Here is an 18,256-nt window from a genome sequence, read left to right on the forward strand (position 1 = left end):
AGTTGGGATAAAAATTCAGGCTCCCCATGAGGCCTCTGCTTCTGCTACCCAGGCTGGTGGATGAGGGTCATCTTGTCACTGTCCCCACACAGCTTCCACTGACACAAGGACAGTAGGAGTACTGCATTGCAGTTGGTAGTGGTAAAAGTCCAAGATTTCCACTTGACTTCTTGTGACAATACCCTGGAGAAGGCAAGGGCTGCCTCATCAACACTGGGTTGGGTAGAAGTCTAGGCCTCCTGTAGAGACTTCACTAATGCCACAGTGTGGAGGTGGTCCATTATTGATAGGCAGTGGTAAAAGTCCTAGATTCCAAGTAGGTTTCCCCTGGCACAATTCCAATGGGTAAGGTCAGGATGGGTGGTAGTCTAGGCTCCCCACTCAGCCTTTGCTACCTGAAATCGGAGGGTGGGACACAGATTTTTCTGTAGTAGAGTAGTGTGGTTATTGCCTGCATGTTCTGCTTTAGGCTGCCCTTTCCTATATGTGGGGGGGTGGGGGGAGAAAAATCATTTCCTTAGGATATCTTTGTCTGTTGGTATTGCCTATTGGTGTTTCTTAGTTTCCACATTCTCCAGCATCTGCTTCTGAATATATTAGGCAAAAAGAAAATCCAAGGAACTCACCATATGTCATTCCTTAGTCCCAAGGACTACAGCTAATCTGCCTTCTTCTCTCCACCTTTTGGAGTCTCCTTTTGCTCGTCTTTAGCTGTACTTAATAAAAAGAATAGGTAGAATTGTATCTACTCCGTCTTGTGCTAAAACCAGAAATCTCTCACCATAAAATTTTGACATCTTTCATTTTTTCTCCAGCCATAAGTAAATGTAGTTGTTCAGAAAATGTTGGTAAAGTCATGCTTTTCCCATTAAAAAACGGTACACAACCCATCAACATGAGGCATAAACACAGCACCATATACCAAGGGATAAATAAATATGCTAAAAAAAATTCCCCCTGGGGGCGCCTGGGTGGCTCAGTGGGTTAAGCCTCTGCTTTCGGCTCAGGTCGTGATCTCAGGGTCCTGGGATCAAGCCCCACATCGGGCTCTCTGCTCAGCAGGGAGCCTGCTTCCTCCTCTCTCTCTGCCTGCCTCTCTGCCTACTTCTGATCTCTCTCTAAAAAAAAAAAAAAAAATTCCCCCAAACTCTCTAGAGTGCCAGACTGATGTATCACACACAGACTAGATGAGCTGAGTTGTTGGACATCACAATGCAAGGCAATTTAGAACAGACCTAAATAAACTTTTTAGGGCTGGAATGAACTAAGCACCAACCTGGGGAAGAAAAAAGGTAACATTAGAAACAGTCCAACCTCCATGAGATAACGCACTTCACAAAAGCAAAAGACATCCAGTAAGCAGCTACCATTTTCAGAAAAATAGCGCAGTGACTTGCAATGCTAAGAGAGAAACTAGTGATAAAGAAGAAGGCATCCTACTATTAAAATGGCCACAGAAAAGAAGAGTAGATCCATAGTTTTCCTCCCAGTAATTTTTTTTAAAGAATTTATTTATTCATTTGACAGACAGAGATCACAAGTAGGCAGAGAGGCAGGCAGAGACAGAGGGGGAAGCAGGCTCCCTGCTGAGCAGAGAGCCTGATGCGAGGCTTGATCCCAAGACCCTGAGATCATGACTTGAGCTGAAGGCAGAGGCTTTAACCCACTGAGCCACCCAGGTGGCCCCCAGTCACTTCTATAAAACTTATTTTGATCACCCAGCCAGATAGGAGCTCTCCTTCCTTTGCTATTCTGTAAGATTTCTTTCTTTTTTGGGGGGGAGGGTTGCTTTTTTTAAACTATATTAATTCAATTAATTAACATTTAATGAATTTGGTTTCAGAGGTACAGGTCTGTGATTTACCAGTCTTTTTTTTTTTTAAAGATTTTATTTATCCATTCGACAGACAGAGATCACAAGCAGACAGAGAGGCAGGCAGAGAGAGAGAGAGGGAAGCAGGCTCCCCGCTGAGCAGAGAGCCCGATGCGGGACTCGATCCCAGGACCCTGAGATCATGACCTGAGCCGAAGGCAGTGGCTTAACCCTCTGAGCCACCCAGGCGCCCCTGTGATTTACCAGTCTTATATAATACCCGGTGCTCATTACATCGCATGCCTTCCTTAATGTTCATCAACCAGTTACCCCATCTTCCCACCCCCTTCCCTTCCAGCAACCCTCAGTTTGTTTCCTATGGTTAAGAGTCTCTTACAGTTTGTCTCCCTCTCTGGTTCCTTCTTGTTTTATTTTTTCCCTCTTCCTCTGTGATCTTTCCCCTTGTTTCTTAACTTCCACACATCAGTGAGGTCATTGTCTTTCTCTGATTGACTTACTTCACTTAGCATAATACCCTCTAGTTCCATCCACATCATTGCAAATGGCAAGATTTCATTTTGACATCTTTTAAAACATACGTTAAAATTCTACACACTTATCCTTAGATAAATATGTTATGTTTATTTAATGTAAATTGTTGGTTAACAAAAAGAAAGCTAATCTAAAACAGCAGATATGAGATTAATTATGTCAAAGTTGTGAAAATATGCATATTTCAAAATATCATAGGAAACTATATTTATTTATAAGATAACATCATTTGTATATTATATATATACATTTTCATGGATATCATAAAAATATGAGTCTCTGTCTTGTTTATTTTGAAAAACACACAAACAATATGGAATATGCTGCTTTCAAATAATTTGAAGAATGAAACAATGTCTAAAAAAGAAAAAAATAACTGTAAATCACTTTGGTTCTTCTGGGTAAATGCTCAACATTCTTTCTACTTCTCCATGACACATTTAACCTGAGGTTAATTTTCTAGCTATTTTCTGGAAATCTCATAAAGAATCAGTGTCACACACACACACACATATATGGACAAAAATAAAAGAAATAAACTCAAAACTCTCATATATCAAGACCCAGGGGATCTTCTTACATTGAATATTCAGATCACCTGATAACCCTCGGTCATACTTGGCCCTCAGATTCACTCAGTAGGATGACAGACAGGAATCAAAGCACGCCAAGGGGGGAGCAGCAGATGTTTCTCTTGGGTAGGAGATATTCTTGAGAAAGTCCAAAATGCAGTCCAGGTGCTGGTCTCTGCCCACCCATCCACAAGTGACAGTTTAGAGTTTACACCTATGGGAGTGGATTCTGCCCTGGCTTAGCACCCTATCTCCCTTGGAGCCAGTCCCTCTGATAGCACCTCCATGGGCATAACTTTCCATCCCCCTGCAGGGGCACGCCCAATACAACAGTCACTGCATTCAGTGATGCTCAGACTCTGGGTTCCCACCATTCATTGCAGTTCAGCAAGAATTCCAAGGCAAGATACAATTTACCAAGCAAAGGCCCTTTTTACCACAGGCAATTTTGTCTATAAATCCAGCTGACACTGATCCTTCATCAGATTTCCAGAAAATAGCTAGAAAATTAGCTGAAGGTAAAATTTGTCATGGAGAAGTAGAAAGAGTGTTGAGTATTTACCCAGAAGAATCAAAGTGATTTACAGTTGGTTTTTTTTCTTTTTTAGACATTGTTTCATTCTTCAAATTATTTGAAAGCAGTATATTCCATATTGTTTGTGTGCTTTTCAAAAAAAAAAAAAAACAAGACAGAGATTCACAGGGGAAGGGAAGGAAAAACGAAACAAGACAAAACCAGAGAGGGAGAGAAACCACAGGAGACTCTTAATCTCAGGAAACAGAGGGTTGCTGGAGGGGAGGGGTTTTGGAGTGAGGTAGTGACTGGGAGCTGGACATTGGGGAGGGTATGTGCTATGGTGAGTGCTGTGAATTGTGTAAGACTGATGAATCACAGACCTGTACGCCTGAAACAAATAATATATGCTAATTTAAAAAATAAATTAAAATAAATATATAAATTAAATAAATAAATGATGAAATTTTTTAAAAGCATGGTGATAATTAGTATAAACAGACTTTAAATTTTTAAAGTTGCATTTAAGCAATTAAGTTGCATTTAATTAGGTCAACACACCTGGGTATTTTTGAATATGTACATGAGGAATAAAAGTTAAAGCATCCAGAATTATTATCTTTGACCTTTCATAAGCTGCCTGAATACTCAAATGCTAATATGAAGAAATATATGCCATTGGCCACAAGAGAGAAGCCTGGTGCCACTTTCACCGTGGCTTAGAAAAACCAGGGAAAGATGTTTCCTGAGAACCTTTGAAATATTCACCTATAAGTACAGTGTACAAGAGAAAAGAACCCCCACAACAAGACTGTGTTGGGGGGTTGAAGTGGTTTCAGTGTTTTGAATAGACTTGTTCTTGGTGCCACACGTTACTTGCTACACAATTAGAGACTCAATTTATTTTTTGCACATTTAATTTTTATCTTTAATTAATCCTTTTTTAGGAGATGTATCACTGAAGAATGTGTACTTTGGATCCATCCAAACCCAGGGTGCAATAGCACTGTGCCTACTTCCTAAGTGGGACCTTGAGCAAAAGACTAGATTTCTTTAAAACTCGGGTTTCTCAGAATAAATTAGAAATATAATTATTATCTAGCAAATAAAACAGTAAGATTTAATATAGCTATTATTAGTACTATTTTCAATTGGTGAGGAAGAGTGCACCAAAAAGAATTCCAGTAAAATTATGAACAATCCTCTGGCCTATTTCTGTCCTTTCTTTTCTCCTTAAAAATTTCAAAGTTAAAAAAAACCCTCAGAAATCTAAAATACAAGTTATTCTCTATCATTACTCTAAGTTTTTCTAACACCTTATTCAGCATTAACCACTTCTCATGTATTAATCCTAACTCTTAAAATGATCTGTTCTTGAGATGCCGTTTATCCACTCGTGCTATCCCCCACCCTATTGTGTTCACTAACATTTCCCCTCACGCTCCGTGCTGGACCCATGGCGCATCCAGGGCTAATAAGGGCCACCTCCTTCTTATTTCTATTTTTGTGTAAAAATTTTTCTTTTCATTCACAACACGTAGACTTGAAGCTTTAACTAGTTGTTTTGTTGTTGTTGTTTGTTTGTTTTGGTTTAGCTTGTTTGTTTTTTGTCATTTTCTACCACTTTCCCCTAAACCAGTAGGTCAGGGGTCTAATGATTCATTCTTCATATTTCCTTTTTTTTTTTTTAAGATTTTATTTATTTATTTGGCAAAGAGAGATTGCGCACAAGCACCGGGAGCAGCAGGCAGAGGGAAAAGCAGGCTTCCTGCTGGCAGGGAGCCCGATGGGGGCACTATCCCAGGACCCTGGGATCATGACCTGAACTGAAGGCAGAAGTTTAACTCACTGAGCCACCCAAGGGCCCCTCATTCTTCATATTTCTTAACTTCTCACCTTCATACTCTGCTTCTTAAATTCTGAGTGTTTTGCATGTTTAGAACCTAACTCCTTGGCTATGATTGCTGACCAAACTCATCAGTAAAATATCTTCAATTACTAGTTGTTCAAAAATTATATAAATGTGACTGATCAAAAATGCAGACTTTTCCAGCTCTCCTCACCTCCAAACAGATGCATACAATATAGGTGTATGCATGCAACCACATCATCTGTGTTCTATAAAATCATTCAGACCTAGATGAGATTCTGCACTTTAGACCTCATGCAATAGAGTATAATATTACTATATTATGCTCTATTGTATTATATATATAATATATATTATATATACTCTATTACCATTTCTTGACTCTGTCTTACATGTCTTGACTCTGTCTCCCTATTTCTGGAAGAATAGCTGAAAAGAGGATTCACAGGTGAGAGCAGGCACATTTTCAGAAGATGAAAACTTTGCATTGCAAAACAGCATTTGCATTGCAAATGGAATGTCCTGTATTTGTGCTGGATTTGGAGCCCCAAAGATGATATGTGGAGTTAGAAGTGACCCTGAAAACAAGTCTCCAGTATGTGTAAAAATACAGGAACTGGTGCTGAGTGAGTGAGTCAAACCATTAATTGGCCAGATGGGGACAGCTATTGGAAGCAACAGCTCTTGGCCTTCTGTGGTGATTTTCCAACCTGATCTATTCCTTCACAATGTCTCAGTTATTGAATTCAGCTTGTGCCTTTTAAAACAGACAAAAAACTTGGGGAGTTATAAAACAGCCTGACTATAGTTGCTCAGATCATAACAATGGAACCTGTGGTCGGCTAACAGGAAAATATTCTGAAATGTAGATTCCAAATTACCAACTTCCCCCTGCCCCAACACACATACATACATACATGCACACTTGTGGCTTTAGGTTCCATGTGAAAGCTATCTCATTTCCAAGGCTTAACCTATCACCCATAAATACCCCTCTGGTTCTAGGTTTGGTACTGTGGGAGGAGCAAGAGTGAGGTATACATATTTGCATTTAATAATTTCAAAAATTCCCATTAGCTTTTATGTCTTGTCTCCACCACAGGGAATAGAGTCTAAGAGTATTACATTCCCCAGATTCTCTTGCTCAGGATCCGGACGTGGCCTACACACTACCAGTGAAAGTATTATGAGATTTGGGAGGTGGCAGGTAGGCTGAAGCCATCTCATGCAGTGGACATAAGGGTGTCACAGAAAGGACTCTTGGCAGCAGCCTTGGGTTGCCAACACAGTCCTTTCCCTGGGGCTCTAGAGGAGCTGTGATGTCGGTAGTGCCTTCCTACAGACTCCTGACCTCTTGGAGTTAAGGTTCTGCACTCACCTGTGCTCCTCCAGCTTTCTAACACTTTAAAGGTATAATTCCCTGTAATATAGACAGATTGTAGTAAAGAATTCTGCTTAGAGGTCTATAGGACCTTCTATTCTCAGACTAAACTCTGACTAAGGCAGTGGCTCCTCACCATTTGATGTCAATGAGAAGACCTCACTCAGGTGCCCTCAGAAATCCCCTCAGATGTAGGAAGCTAGAGTATAGGAACAGGAGACCACGAGCAGTGTCTGGATAGGAACTTCTCTCCTGTCACAGGGAAAGGGAAATGAAAGTATTTTCTAAAGATTCCCAAATTTGGTAATCTCATGAGGAGAACCAATCAGTGTTTTAAAACTAAGCCATATCATAAGTTGCTGAGCAACACCTTGGGTTGAAGGTGCTGTTATGACAAGTAAAATATTCTTCTGTAAAATGTCTCTGAGTTTACCATATATTCAATGAGCCACTTATAAGAACCAAGCAGTATAGTAACAAGCAAAGGGCAAGCATAGAGAAATTATACTTGTTTTTTCCTATGAAAGAGGAGACGGCAAGCCTAAATCATAGGACCAGACTCTCAGCAGGAAGTGTTACTGTAGAACTCTCATCTGCCCCACACTTTGTCTCTAAGAAGTGTATTCCTTAACAATTTTAGGGCAAAACTGTGCTGCGTGGGTCTCTTCCAAGTGATCTAGAAGTCAGTGTCAGAGAATCTTCAAAGCTCTTAGAGGTGATCAGATAATCGGTAATGTGTAGAGTTTTTTTCCCCTCATGATTTGTGAGGGGAGCTGTGGAGCAGGATAAGATCTCAGCAAAAGAGCACAGAAAATCCACCCTGAGCATATGTGTCGTGACTGATATTAAACAGTGAACTCATCATCTCATGGGCTGCCTCGCTGCCAGGTCTCTCTTCATTGGAAGTATTCAGATTCCAGGCCTGTCTACGTTCCTTTCTACTGCACTGTACCTTCAGAAACATGAGGGTCAGAGTATCTTAACTTTCAGTTTTCTCAATGGTGAACATTAGAATAAATTCTTAGGATTGAAACTTCAATAATTAATGACATGAAAGCTTTCATAACGTTGTGACATGAGGAAGGTTATGAGAAAGCCCTCCTGCAGGTTATTATCTTAACCTTCCCAGTAAAGTGAGCTCTGCCCAATTTAGTCCACCCTATTCATCGATCTGAGTCCTCAGATAAGGGTCCCCAGCAGTCTCCCCCAATCTCTGGTCATTTTTAAGATGGTAGGGATTGTAGTCCACTGTTTCCAGTAAACACTACCGATGGCATCTCTACCATCTTTCTCCAGCTTTAGGAGTGTTGGCATTCAGAGTTTCTCCTCTATTGTTCTCTCAATATAGCACAGTGCCAGGGATGCCCAGCTCTTGGGCTGATTCGGCCATCTGGGAGTCTAGGACACTGGAAGACAAACCTAGAGTGTTAAGAATTTTCTGGCACGAAACTCTGTCATCTGCTGCTGCCAAGAATAAGACATTCTCCATAGCATGACAATTTAACTTTTCTTTAGATGATTTGTTGTCCCTTAAATAAACTCCTCAGTTGTCACATTACAAGGGCATAATTGGTCACTAACTGTCATGTAGGGTGTTTCTATTGATTTTATTCTCACTAATGTGCTTCAAGTACATCCCTTTCTAGAACCTGGATTGGAATCAAACAGTCCGTGGGTGAATGTTATTTTCAAAAACTTGATTTTTTGCTGTTTCTGTTTGGTTGTGTGTGATTTATTTTTGTTTTAATTCATTCATTGATTGATTAAGAACTTTACTTATTTATCTAATGTATGAAGTGTTTCCTTTACTGACCCTTTACAAGAGCTCTTCCCTTAGCAACAGATGTGTCATCTCAAAACTTTTTCTGATTGGCTTCAGCTGAACCTATTTGAATTTTGATCAATCAGGCCCTACCATACCCTATATTCTCTTTTCTTTTATTCTTGTCAGTTCTACCCTACTCTTAAGCTCTTCTGAGCCCCAACAAATCTCCAAAGAAGAAAATGGCCACAAATGGAGTCCCAGTACTAGGATTTTTCATCATGACTTTACTGATGGGTCCCCAAGAATCATGGACTATCAAAGGTAAGTCCTGAGCAAAGCAAAACTTGGGATATAATCTATGAGAGTATTGGAGAAATAAACTGTAAATATTTGCAAGACAGTCTTTGGAGTGAAGGAAAATTGTGGCAGGCATCATGTAGTCTAAATCTGAAAGTATTTTTTAAAATGTAGTTTGGAGGATTTCTGCTCTTTTCATAAATTGAAGTCAGTCACGTTTAGTTAAGAGGGGAAAATGGTATTGATTAATACCATTGACTTTGAGAAAAGTTAACTTAAAGTAGAAATGTTTTCTGAGAGGCATTAACAGCTATTTTCTGTGCTTTAATTTCTTTTTCTGGAAAATTTGTAAATTTTGAAATCTCACATCATTTTGTGGGAATTCAATGAGAAAAAATTTGAGAAGCCCTTGCAACTAGTTCTTAGCCAAATATATGGTAGTTATTTTTTGGCAAGTGAATCCTGTCAACATATTTTAAGCACAGACATTGTATTGAAGATCTCCAGAAAGGGAAATTACCAAAAGCAACATTCTACCCAACAGAGGGCAAGGGCAGGTATGTTGATACCAATTGCATTTAATTTACTTCCTCTTGGGAGAATATCTCCTTCACCACTTCAGTGAATCTATGATCTATGGTCACTGCTACTTAGTGATTTTCTCAAAAAAATAGAACTGTGAGTGAGGATGGAGATTCTATTATTATTCTCTGCTATCTTCAGAGCAACTGTTTATTGCTGTGAAGATATATTGTGAAAAAGTATCTTTACCTAGACCAAACTGAACCCCACAAAGTTGTCAGGTACACTGAAAATAGGTATGTAATAATCCAGTTCCAAAACCCATGATAGCAATTGTAGGTTTCTGTTGCCTAGAAAAAGCCACAAATGGGAACGCATACCTGAAAAAATAGAGGCTCTTCTCTTAGGGTGGAAGGGGAAGCGAGAGATGGCTCTGTTCCTTAAATACAAAGCAGTTTTGAACATAAAATGCTGATTATAAGCCTGGTGATATACTAAGAAATTACTTACCTCATCTCATTTAATTCTTTTTAAGAGACAGCATGAATGCACAAGCAGGGTGGGGAGGGGCAAGGAAAGGAGAGAGGTAATGAGGCAGGCTACACACTCAGGGTGGAGACTAACTTGGGGCTTGATCTCAGTACGCTGAGATTATGAACTTAGCTGAAATCAAGAGTTGGACATTTAACTGACTGAGCCACACAGGTAGCCCTCATTTAATTCTAAAGATAAATCCAAGGTAGAAGGAAAACCATGAAAGGATATAATAGGAAATATAACAATATAACAGGAAAACAATATAAGAAGATAAAATAATAAATTCAAGAACACAAGATAAGTAAATAAATACCTAAATAAGAATTAAAGATTTAAGTAAATCCAGAGCTCAGAACCCAGACTTTAAAACAGTGTTTCCCTCCTCTTAATATTACAGTGCTCTGTTCATGTCCTCTGCCCATTTCTTGATTGGATTATTTGTTCTTTGGGTGTTGAGTTTGCTAAGTTCTTTATAGATTTTGGACACTAGCCCTTTATCAGATATGTCATTTGCAAATATCTTCTCCCATTCTGTCAGTTGTCTTTTGGTTTTGTTCACTGTTTCCTTTGCTGTGCAAAAGCTTTTGATCTTGATAAAATCCCAAAAGTTCATTTTTGCCCTTGCTTCCCTTGCCTTTGGTGATGTTCCTAGGAAGATGTTGCTGCGGCTGACGTCGAAGAGGTTGCTGCCTGTGTTCTCCTCGAGGATTTTGATGGATTCCTTTCTCACATTGAGATCCTTCATCCATTTTGAGTCTATTTTCGTGTGTGGTGTAAGGAAATGATCCAATTTCATTTTTCTGCATGTGGCTGTCCAATTTTCCCAAAACCATTTATTGAAGAGGCTGTCTTTGTTCCATTGGACATTCTTTCCTGCTTTGTCGAAGATGAGTTGACCATAGAGTTGAGAGTCCATTTCTGGGCTCTCTATTCTGTTCCATTGATCTATGTGTCTGTTTTTGTGCCAGTACCATGCTGTCTTGATAATGACAGCTTTGTAATAGAGCTTGAAGTCCGGAATTGTGATGCCACCAACTTTGGCTTTCTTTTTCAATATTCCTTTGGCTATTCGAGGTCTTTTCTGGTTCCATATAAATTTTAGGATTATTTGTTCCATTTCTTTGAAAAAAATGCATGGTACTTTGATAGGAATTGCATTAAATGTGTAGATTGCTTTAGGTAGCATAGACATTTTCACAATATTTATTCTTCCAATCCAGGAGCATGGAACATTTTTCCATTTCTTTGTGTCTTCCTCAATTTCTTTCATGAGTACTTTATAGTTTTCTGTGTATAGATTCTTAGTCTCTTTGGTTAGGTTTATTCCTAGGTATCTTAGAGTTTTGGGTGCAATTGTAAATGGGATGGATCCTTAATTTCTCTTTCTTCTGTCTTGTTGTTGGTGTAGAGAAATGCAACTGATTTCTGTGCATTGATTTTATATCCTGACACTTTACTGAATTCCTGTACAAGTTCTAGCAGTTTTGGAGTGGAGTCTTTTGGGTTTTCCACATAGAGTATCATATCATCTGCGAAGAGTGATAGTTTGACTTCTTCTTTGCCGATTTGGATGCCTTTAATTTCCTTTTGTTGTCTGATTGCTGAGGCTAGGACTTCTAGTACTATGTTGAATAGCAGTGGTGATAACGGACATCCCTGCCGTGTTCCTGACCTTAGCGGAAAAGCTTTCAGTTTTTCTCCATTGAGAATGATATTTGTGGTGGGTTTTTCATAGATGGCTTTGATAATATTGAGGTATGTGCCGTCTATCCCTACACTTTGAAGAGTTTTGATCAGGAAGGGATGCTGTACTTTGTCAAATGCTTTTTCAGCATCTATGGAGAGTATCATATGGTTCTTGTTCTTTCTTTTATTAATGTGTTGTATCACATTGATTGATTTGCGGATGTTGAACCAACCTTGCAGCCCTGGAATAAATCCCACTTGGTCGTGGTGAATAATCCTTTTAATGTACTGTTGAATCCTATTGGCTAGTATTTTGGCGAGAATTTTTGCATCTGTGTTCATCAAGGATATTGGTCTGTAGTTCTCTTTTTTGTTGGGATCCTTGTCTGGTTTTGGGATCAAGGTGATGCTGGCCTCATAAAATGAGTTTGGAAGTTTTCCTTCTATTTCTATTTTTTGGAACAGTTTCAGGAGAATAAGAATTAGTTCTTCTTTAAATGTTTGGTAGAATTCCCCCGGGAAGCCGTCTGGCCCTGGGCTTTTGTTTGTTTGGAGATTTTTGATGACTGTTTCAATCTCCTTACTGGTTATGGGTCTGTTCAGGCTTTCTATTTCTTCCTGGTTCAGTTGTGGTAGTTTATATGTCTCTAGGAATGCATCCATTTCTTCCAGATTGTCAAATTTGTTGGCGTAGAGTTGCTCATAGTATGTTCTTATAATTGTCTGTATTTCTTTGGTGTTCGTTGTGATCTCTCCTCTTTCATTCATGATTTTATTTATTTGGGTCCTTTCTCTTTTCTTTTTGATAAGTCTGGCCACGGGTTTATCAATCTTATTAATTCTTTCAAAGAACCAGCTCCTAGTTTCGTTGATTTGTTCTGCAAAGAAGACATCCAGATGGCCAACAGACACATGAAAAAGTGCTCCATATCACTCGGCATCAGGGAAATACAAATCAAAACCACCATGAGATATCACCTCACACCAGTCAGAATGGCTAAAATTAACAAGTCAGGAAATGACAGATGCTGGCGAGGATGCGGAGAAAGGGGAACCCTCCTACATTGTTGGTGGGAATGCAAGCTGGTGCAACCACTCTGGAAAACAGCATGGAGGTTCCTCAAAATGTTGAAAATAGAACTACCCTATGACCCAGCAATTGCACTGCTGGGTATTTACCCTAAAGATACAAACGTAGTGATCCGAAGGGGCACATGCACCCGAATGTTTATAGCAGCAATGTCTACAATAGCCAAACTATGGAAAGAACCTAGATGTCCATTTACAGACGAATGGATAAAGAAGATGTGGTATATATACACAATGGAATACTATGCAGCCATCAAAAGAAATGAAATCTTGCCATTTGCGATGACGTGGATGGAACTAGAGGGTATCATGCTTAGCGAAATAAGTCAATCGGAGAAAGACAACTATCATATGATCTCCCTGATATGAGGGAGAGGAGATGCAACATGGGGGGTTGAGGGGGTAGGAGAAGAGTAAATGAAACAAGATGGGATTGGGAGGGAGACAAACCATAAATGACTCTTAATCTCACTAAACAAACTGAGGGTTGATGGGGGGAGGGGGTTGGGAGAGGGGTGGGGTTATTGATATTGGGGAGGGTATGTGCTATGGTGAGTGCTGTGAAGTGTGTAAACCTGGCGATTCGCAGACCTGTACCCCTGGGGATAAAAATATATGTTTATAAAGCTGTAAAAAAAAAAAAAGAAAGAAAGGATGAAATCCAAGTTTTGTAGCAACATGGACGGGACTGGAAGAGATTATGCTGAGTGAAATAAGTCAAGCAGAGAGAGTCAATTATCATATGGTTTCACTTATTTGTGGAGCATAACAAATGCATGGAGGACAAGGGGAGATGGAGAGGAGAAGGGAGTTGAGGGAAATTGGAAGGGGAGAACCATGAGAGACTATGGACTCTGAAAAACGATCTGAGAATTTTGAAGGGGTGGGTGGTGGGAGGTTGGCGGCACCAGGTGGTGGGTATTGTAGAGGGCACAGATTGCATGGAGCACTGGGTGTGGTGCAAAAATAATGAATACTGTTATGCTGAAAAAATAAAAAAATTAAAAAAAAATATTACAGTGCTCTGAGAGATGCCCTAGAATTCTTGTTTAACTGTATTTAATATCTGGGAAAATACAGTGAATGAGCAATACTCTTTTAGGAGCTGCTGCTGGATTTCCAAAGAGGGAAGCATTTCTCAGCTAGTAACATGAAACGTAACAACAGCTTCAAAAGACTCTGGGATTTTTCAGACCCCATTTCCTTCAGTCCACCCTAACTCCACCCCATTACTTCCCCCCTCCGCCCCAGCTCTGTTCAACATGGATATCCTGCACCTGAGCCTCGTTTTCCAGCTTATCCCTGCTCTCCATCACTCTTCCACTCCATATGGGCAATCCCCTTCCACTTCCCCTACCTACATGTTTGTCTCACATCCTGGGTTCTTCTTCCTCTCCCTTCCTGGTTTTCATCCTAACTCTCCTTCTGGCCTTTTCAGAGGACCATGTGATCATCCAGGCTGAGTTCTGTCTGAAACCTGACCAATCAGGCGAGTTTATGTTTGACTTCGATGGCGATGAGATTTTCCACGTGGATATGGAAAAGAAGGAGACAGTGTGGCGGCTGGAAGAGTTTGGACGCTTTGCCAGCTTTGAGGCGCAGGGTGCCTTGGCCAACATAGCTGTGGACAAAGCTAACCTGGACATCATGATAAAGCGCTCCAACCACACCGCAAACACCAACGGTACCTCCTGCACTCCTAGACTAGGGAATCCTAACTTGGAAATAGATGCTTCAGCTGGTTGTGTTACGTTATTATAACTGACTTCTCCTCCCAGGGGCCTAGCCTCTCCATAAGCAAGTGCCTACTTGTCATGTCGCACACTCAAGAACTTTACATGGGTTTGTTCCTTTCCTGATGGGCTCACATCTTGTCCCTGCCACCAACAGTCACTCACAGAGTCATTGCCCCTAATAGATGCTGGGAGAACCAGGAATGAAATGATCTCCAGTTCCTAAAATATCCTTCTATCTCTAATACCATAACAGTGGTTCCAGTTCATGCGAGAGAGCATCAGAGATAGGCCTCTGAGACCATGGATGGCGCAGATTCTCAGGGCAGAGTTTCCACTGCTTTTTCTGCTTCAGTGGGAGGGAGAGGGGCTAACCTAAGCAGGGAAGGCTAATTGTTGTCCTCTGTCCCCAGTACCTCCAGAGGTGACTGTGCTCTCAAACAGTCCTGTGGAACTGGGAAAGCCCAACACCCTCATCTGCTTCATCGACAAGTTCTCCCCACCAGTGATCAATGTCACGTGGCTTCGAAATGGAAACCCTGTCACCACAGGAGTGTCCGAGACAGTCTTCCTGCCTAGGGAAGACCACCTTTTCCGCAAATTCCACTATCTCCCCTTCCTGCCCTCAGCCAATGATGTCTATGACTGCAAGGTGGAGCACTGGGGTTTGGAGGAGCCTCTTCTCAAGCACTGGGGTATGGACCGTTCTTCGTTCTCCTTTCTTTTATGATTTCCTCCTGTGACGCATGGGTCTGATGCTTTAGGACCCAGAGTCCCCTAACTTGTCCATAACAATTGCTATAACTTCTATTCCTTGTCTTCTCCCATTATTCAGCTCTCCTGCTTTTTAATCTGTGTTCCCCTAAGACATCATTCTGTCTTCCTCTTATTTAATTGATGAATGACTATTCTTTTGACTATGTACTCTACATTTGGTTCTAAGTGCTACTCCATACCACAGTCATTACTTCCATACTATGGTCTGTATTATTTTTCCCCAGAGTTTGAACCACCAACCCCTCTCCCAGAGACAACCGAGAATGTGGTGTGTGCCCTGGGCTTGGTTGTGGGTTTGGTGGGTATTATTGTCGGGACCATCTTCATCATCAAGGGCATGCGCAAGGCCAATGCTGGTGAACGCCGAGGGCCTCTGTGAAGCACTACAGGTGGGTTTGATGTGGTCAGAGGAAAACATGGATGGAATTACCCAAAGGAAGGAAACAGAGTGGGAAGAAGGATGTGTGATATCCTTAAAGGAAAGTGATAGTAAGATCATGACTCTTGATTTATCTTTGCTAGGGCAGAATCAGACATTGGAGTCATCTGGTATCCCAAAGCTTTTAGGTCCCATATTCTTTCCCATACATATGAACTTACACCACAACTTCAGTCTTGGAAATTATTTCCACTACCTAAGGTCATTGCTTCACATCAGACTATTGAATCAGATGATCTACAAAAGATGTGGGCACTTCCCGGTTTGTAATTCCAGAGGCAGCCCTTCAATTACAAAATATTACCAGAATTTGACTCACTTGGGTTTAGGGCAGATTCAGTGCATGAAATGAAAAATTCCTTGAAGGTCAAGTCCTGTTTTTGCTTCTCCAATCTGAAAAGTGGCTAGAACTTCTAAGAGAAGGTTAAGTCATGGTCTGCTCATTCATACTCACATGGAGAGTAGGGGATGCAATTCATGTGGAAAGGTTGTATTTTCTAGGCAGAGGTCAGATGAATATTTAGAGACTTTTCCCAAGTCTTAAAATAATCATCTTAACTCTTTAGTATCTATGTGTTTCCCACTACAGGCAATGATGTTTCCTAGAGAGAACATCAAAGAAGAAATCTGTGCATCAATAGCTTTGTAAAGCTGGCAATATTCCAACCATTTACCTCGCTGAAGACAACCATTCTTCTACATTGTCCAGACTGTTAGCTATTCTAAAAATAATGATGCCTTCCTTCTCTGTCCAGATTCTGATATCTAGTTATTCCTTGTTTGTTGCCACTTCTTGGGTCTGTTTGCTACCATTTTCTACCATCATTTTAATATCACCAGGTAATGCTTCTGGAATAGACCACCCCACCCCTCCCCATAGGATCCTGTCTCTGCTATGGAACCTTGTGAATGTTCAATACAGACATCCCTTCTACACTTATTGCTTGGGTTTCTTCGAACTGTGATTGTGATATTTTGAAAACAATAAACTATTTGATGGGTCTGAGATGAAGTTTTGGTGTCTAAGCCAGTTCTTCACAGGGACTAAGGCATATATGTGATTCTTTCACCCTGAAATGTGTGAATGTTGAATGTATGTAATAAGTTCAGTAAGCAATCAGAAATATCTAGGTTCGGGGCACCTGGAGGGGCTCAGTCAGTTAAATGTTTGACTCCTGATTTTGGTTCAGGTCATGATCTCAGCATAGTGAGATCAAGCCCCATGCAGATTCTGCACTCAGATCTGAGTCTGCTTGAAATTTTCTCCCTCTACCCTCCCCTGCTCATGCTTTCTAAATAATAAATAAATAAATAAATAAATAAATAATAAATATCCCCCCCCAAAAAAAGAAATACCTATGTTCATTAAGGCCATGCCTCATTCAGAGCATCTGCAAGTAATCGAATTGTTATGGTCCAGCCCCCCTTTGGAAAACCCTAAAACCCTAGAGTAGAGTTTGTTTTTTGAGAGAGCTCTACTTAGGAATGGTTTCAGAATCTGGTTTTGGTTCTTGCCCCTCAAGTCAATGATATATCTGGATATTTGATAGAATGAATGACAAAGCCCGGTGTTTAGCCTAAAATTTTGAATGAAACCAATAATGGGGAACAAATGGGAGTGGAGAGGGGAGCAGAAGAGAGGAGAATTCATATATGTTACAGGATTTACATATCAGTGGCACCCACTCCAGGTTTATTGAAAAATAAGATTGGACACTGTGGATCATCATTACCCATTTTATTAACATGGTCTTTGATACCTTTTCATTAACAGAAGAATGGTCTGACTTATTCCTGAAATAACCTTGAACTGAATGTGTATCCCTGAGAAGAAAAATCAAGTAAAAAGTGGGACGTTGGGTGGAATATAACATTAAAATTGAATGAAAAAATGTTTGCAACATAGTGGGCTGTTGTCCATTTTTCTGTGAAACTATTACTTGATATTTATTTTTAACTGATTACCAGAGCTTAACCCAAACCTTGAAGATCAATTATCCTGACAGTTTTGTAGAATGGCCAATAAAGGCTGTTGAATGGGCGTCAAATTGGGCTTCATCTTATTCTACATTTACTACTGTGTATTCGGTGATACCTAATTTAACTCTACTACCTGATTCCTTTCATGAAAATACTGATGGTAGTTTTTACTGCACTGAATTATTATAAGAATTAAAGGACAAATGCAAGAAGAGTAATTAAGTACCATGCTTAGAGAACAAAAATATTTATAAATTTCATTATTTTTTCTCAAAATTTTTACTCCTGGATAATAAAAAAATCTCAGAAAGGCACAAACCAAAGCAAGAGGACTATGAAGGATAACAGAATATGTCATCCCAAAGTATACCATTCTGGCATAAGGATTGTTTTGAGTGGATAAGGTGGTCTCAGGTAATAAAATTGCTGTAGATCACTTGGTGGCCAAAGAAGGAGTCTATGCCATACCAAATACCTCCTGCTGCTCCTGGATCCACACTGGCTGATATTATAGAGACTCAAATACAAGAAATTAACAAACAAACCTTTTGGCTCAAACACACTAATAAGAATTGGTCTGGTTCATGGGAGTCCTGACTAAGAAGCATACTTCTGCCCCCAGTATTCTCCTGATAGTGTTCACTCAAGGGTCTCAAACCCTCACAGCCATTAGCAGTATAGCAGATGGTCTCACTGAACTTGGAGAGGTAAAGATGACATGAACAGTGA

General features: G+C 40.2%; 1 protein-coding gene across 1 annotated transcript; it reads left to right on the forward strand.

Moving 5' to 3' along the window:
- Nucleotides 1–8,621: 8,621 nt before the first annotated feature.
- Nucleotides 8,622–16,559, forward strand: LOC125103158 (HLA class II histocompatibility antigen, DR alpha chain). The gene is made up of 5 exons (XM_047735004.1): nucleotides 8,622–8,788; nucleotides 14,037–14,282; nucleotides 14,745–15,026; nucleotides 15,333–15,497; nucleotides 16,137–16,559. Exons 1-4 carry the CDS (start codon nucleotides 8,707–8,709, stop codon nucleotides 15,485–15,487), a joined length of 765 nt encoding a protein of 254 aa, XP_047590960.1. The 5' UTR covers nucleotides 8,622–8,706; the 3' UTR covers nucleotides 15,488–15,497; nucleotides 16,137–16,559.
- The last annotated feature ends 1,697 nt before the right edge of the window (nucleotides 16,560–18,256 follow it).

The sequence above is a fragment of the Lutra lutra genome, chromosome 6 (genome assembly GCF_902655055.1).
Source record: "Lutra lutra chromosome 6, mLutLut1.2, whole genome shotgun sequence".
Classification (NCBI taxonomy): domain Eukaryota; kingdom Metazoa; phylum Chordata; class Mammalia; order Carnivora; family Mustelidae; genus Lutra; species Lutra lutra.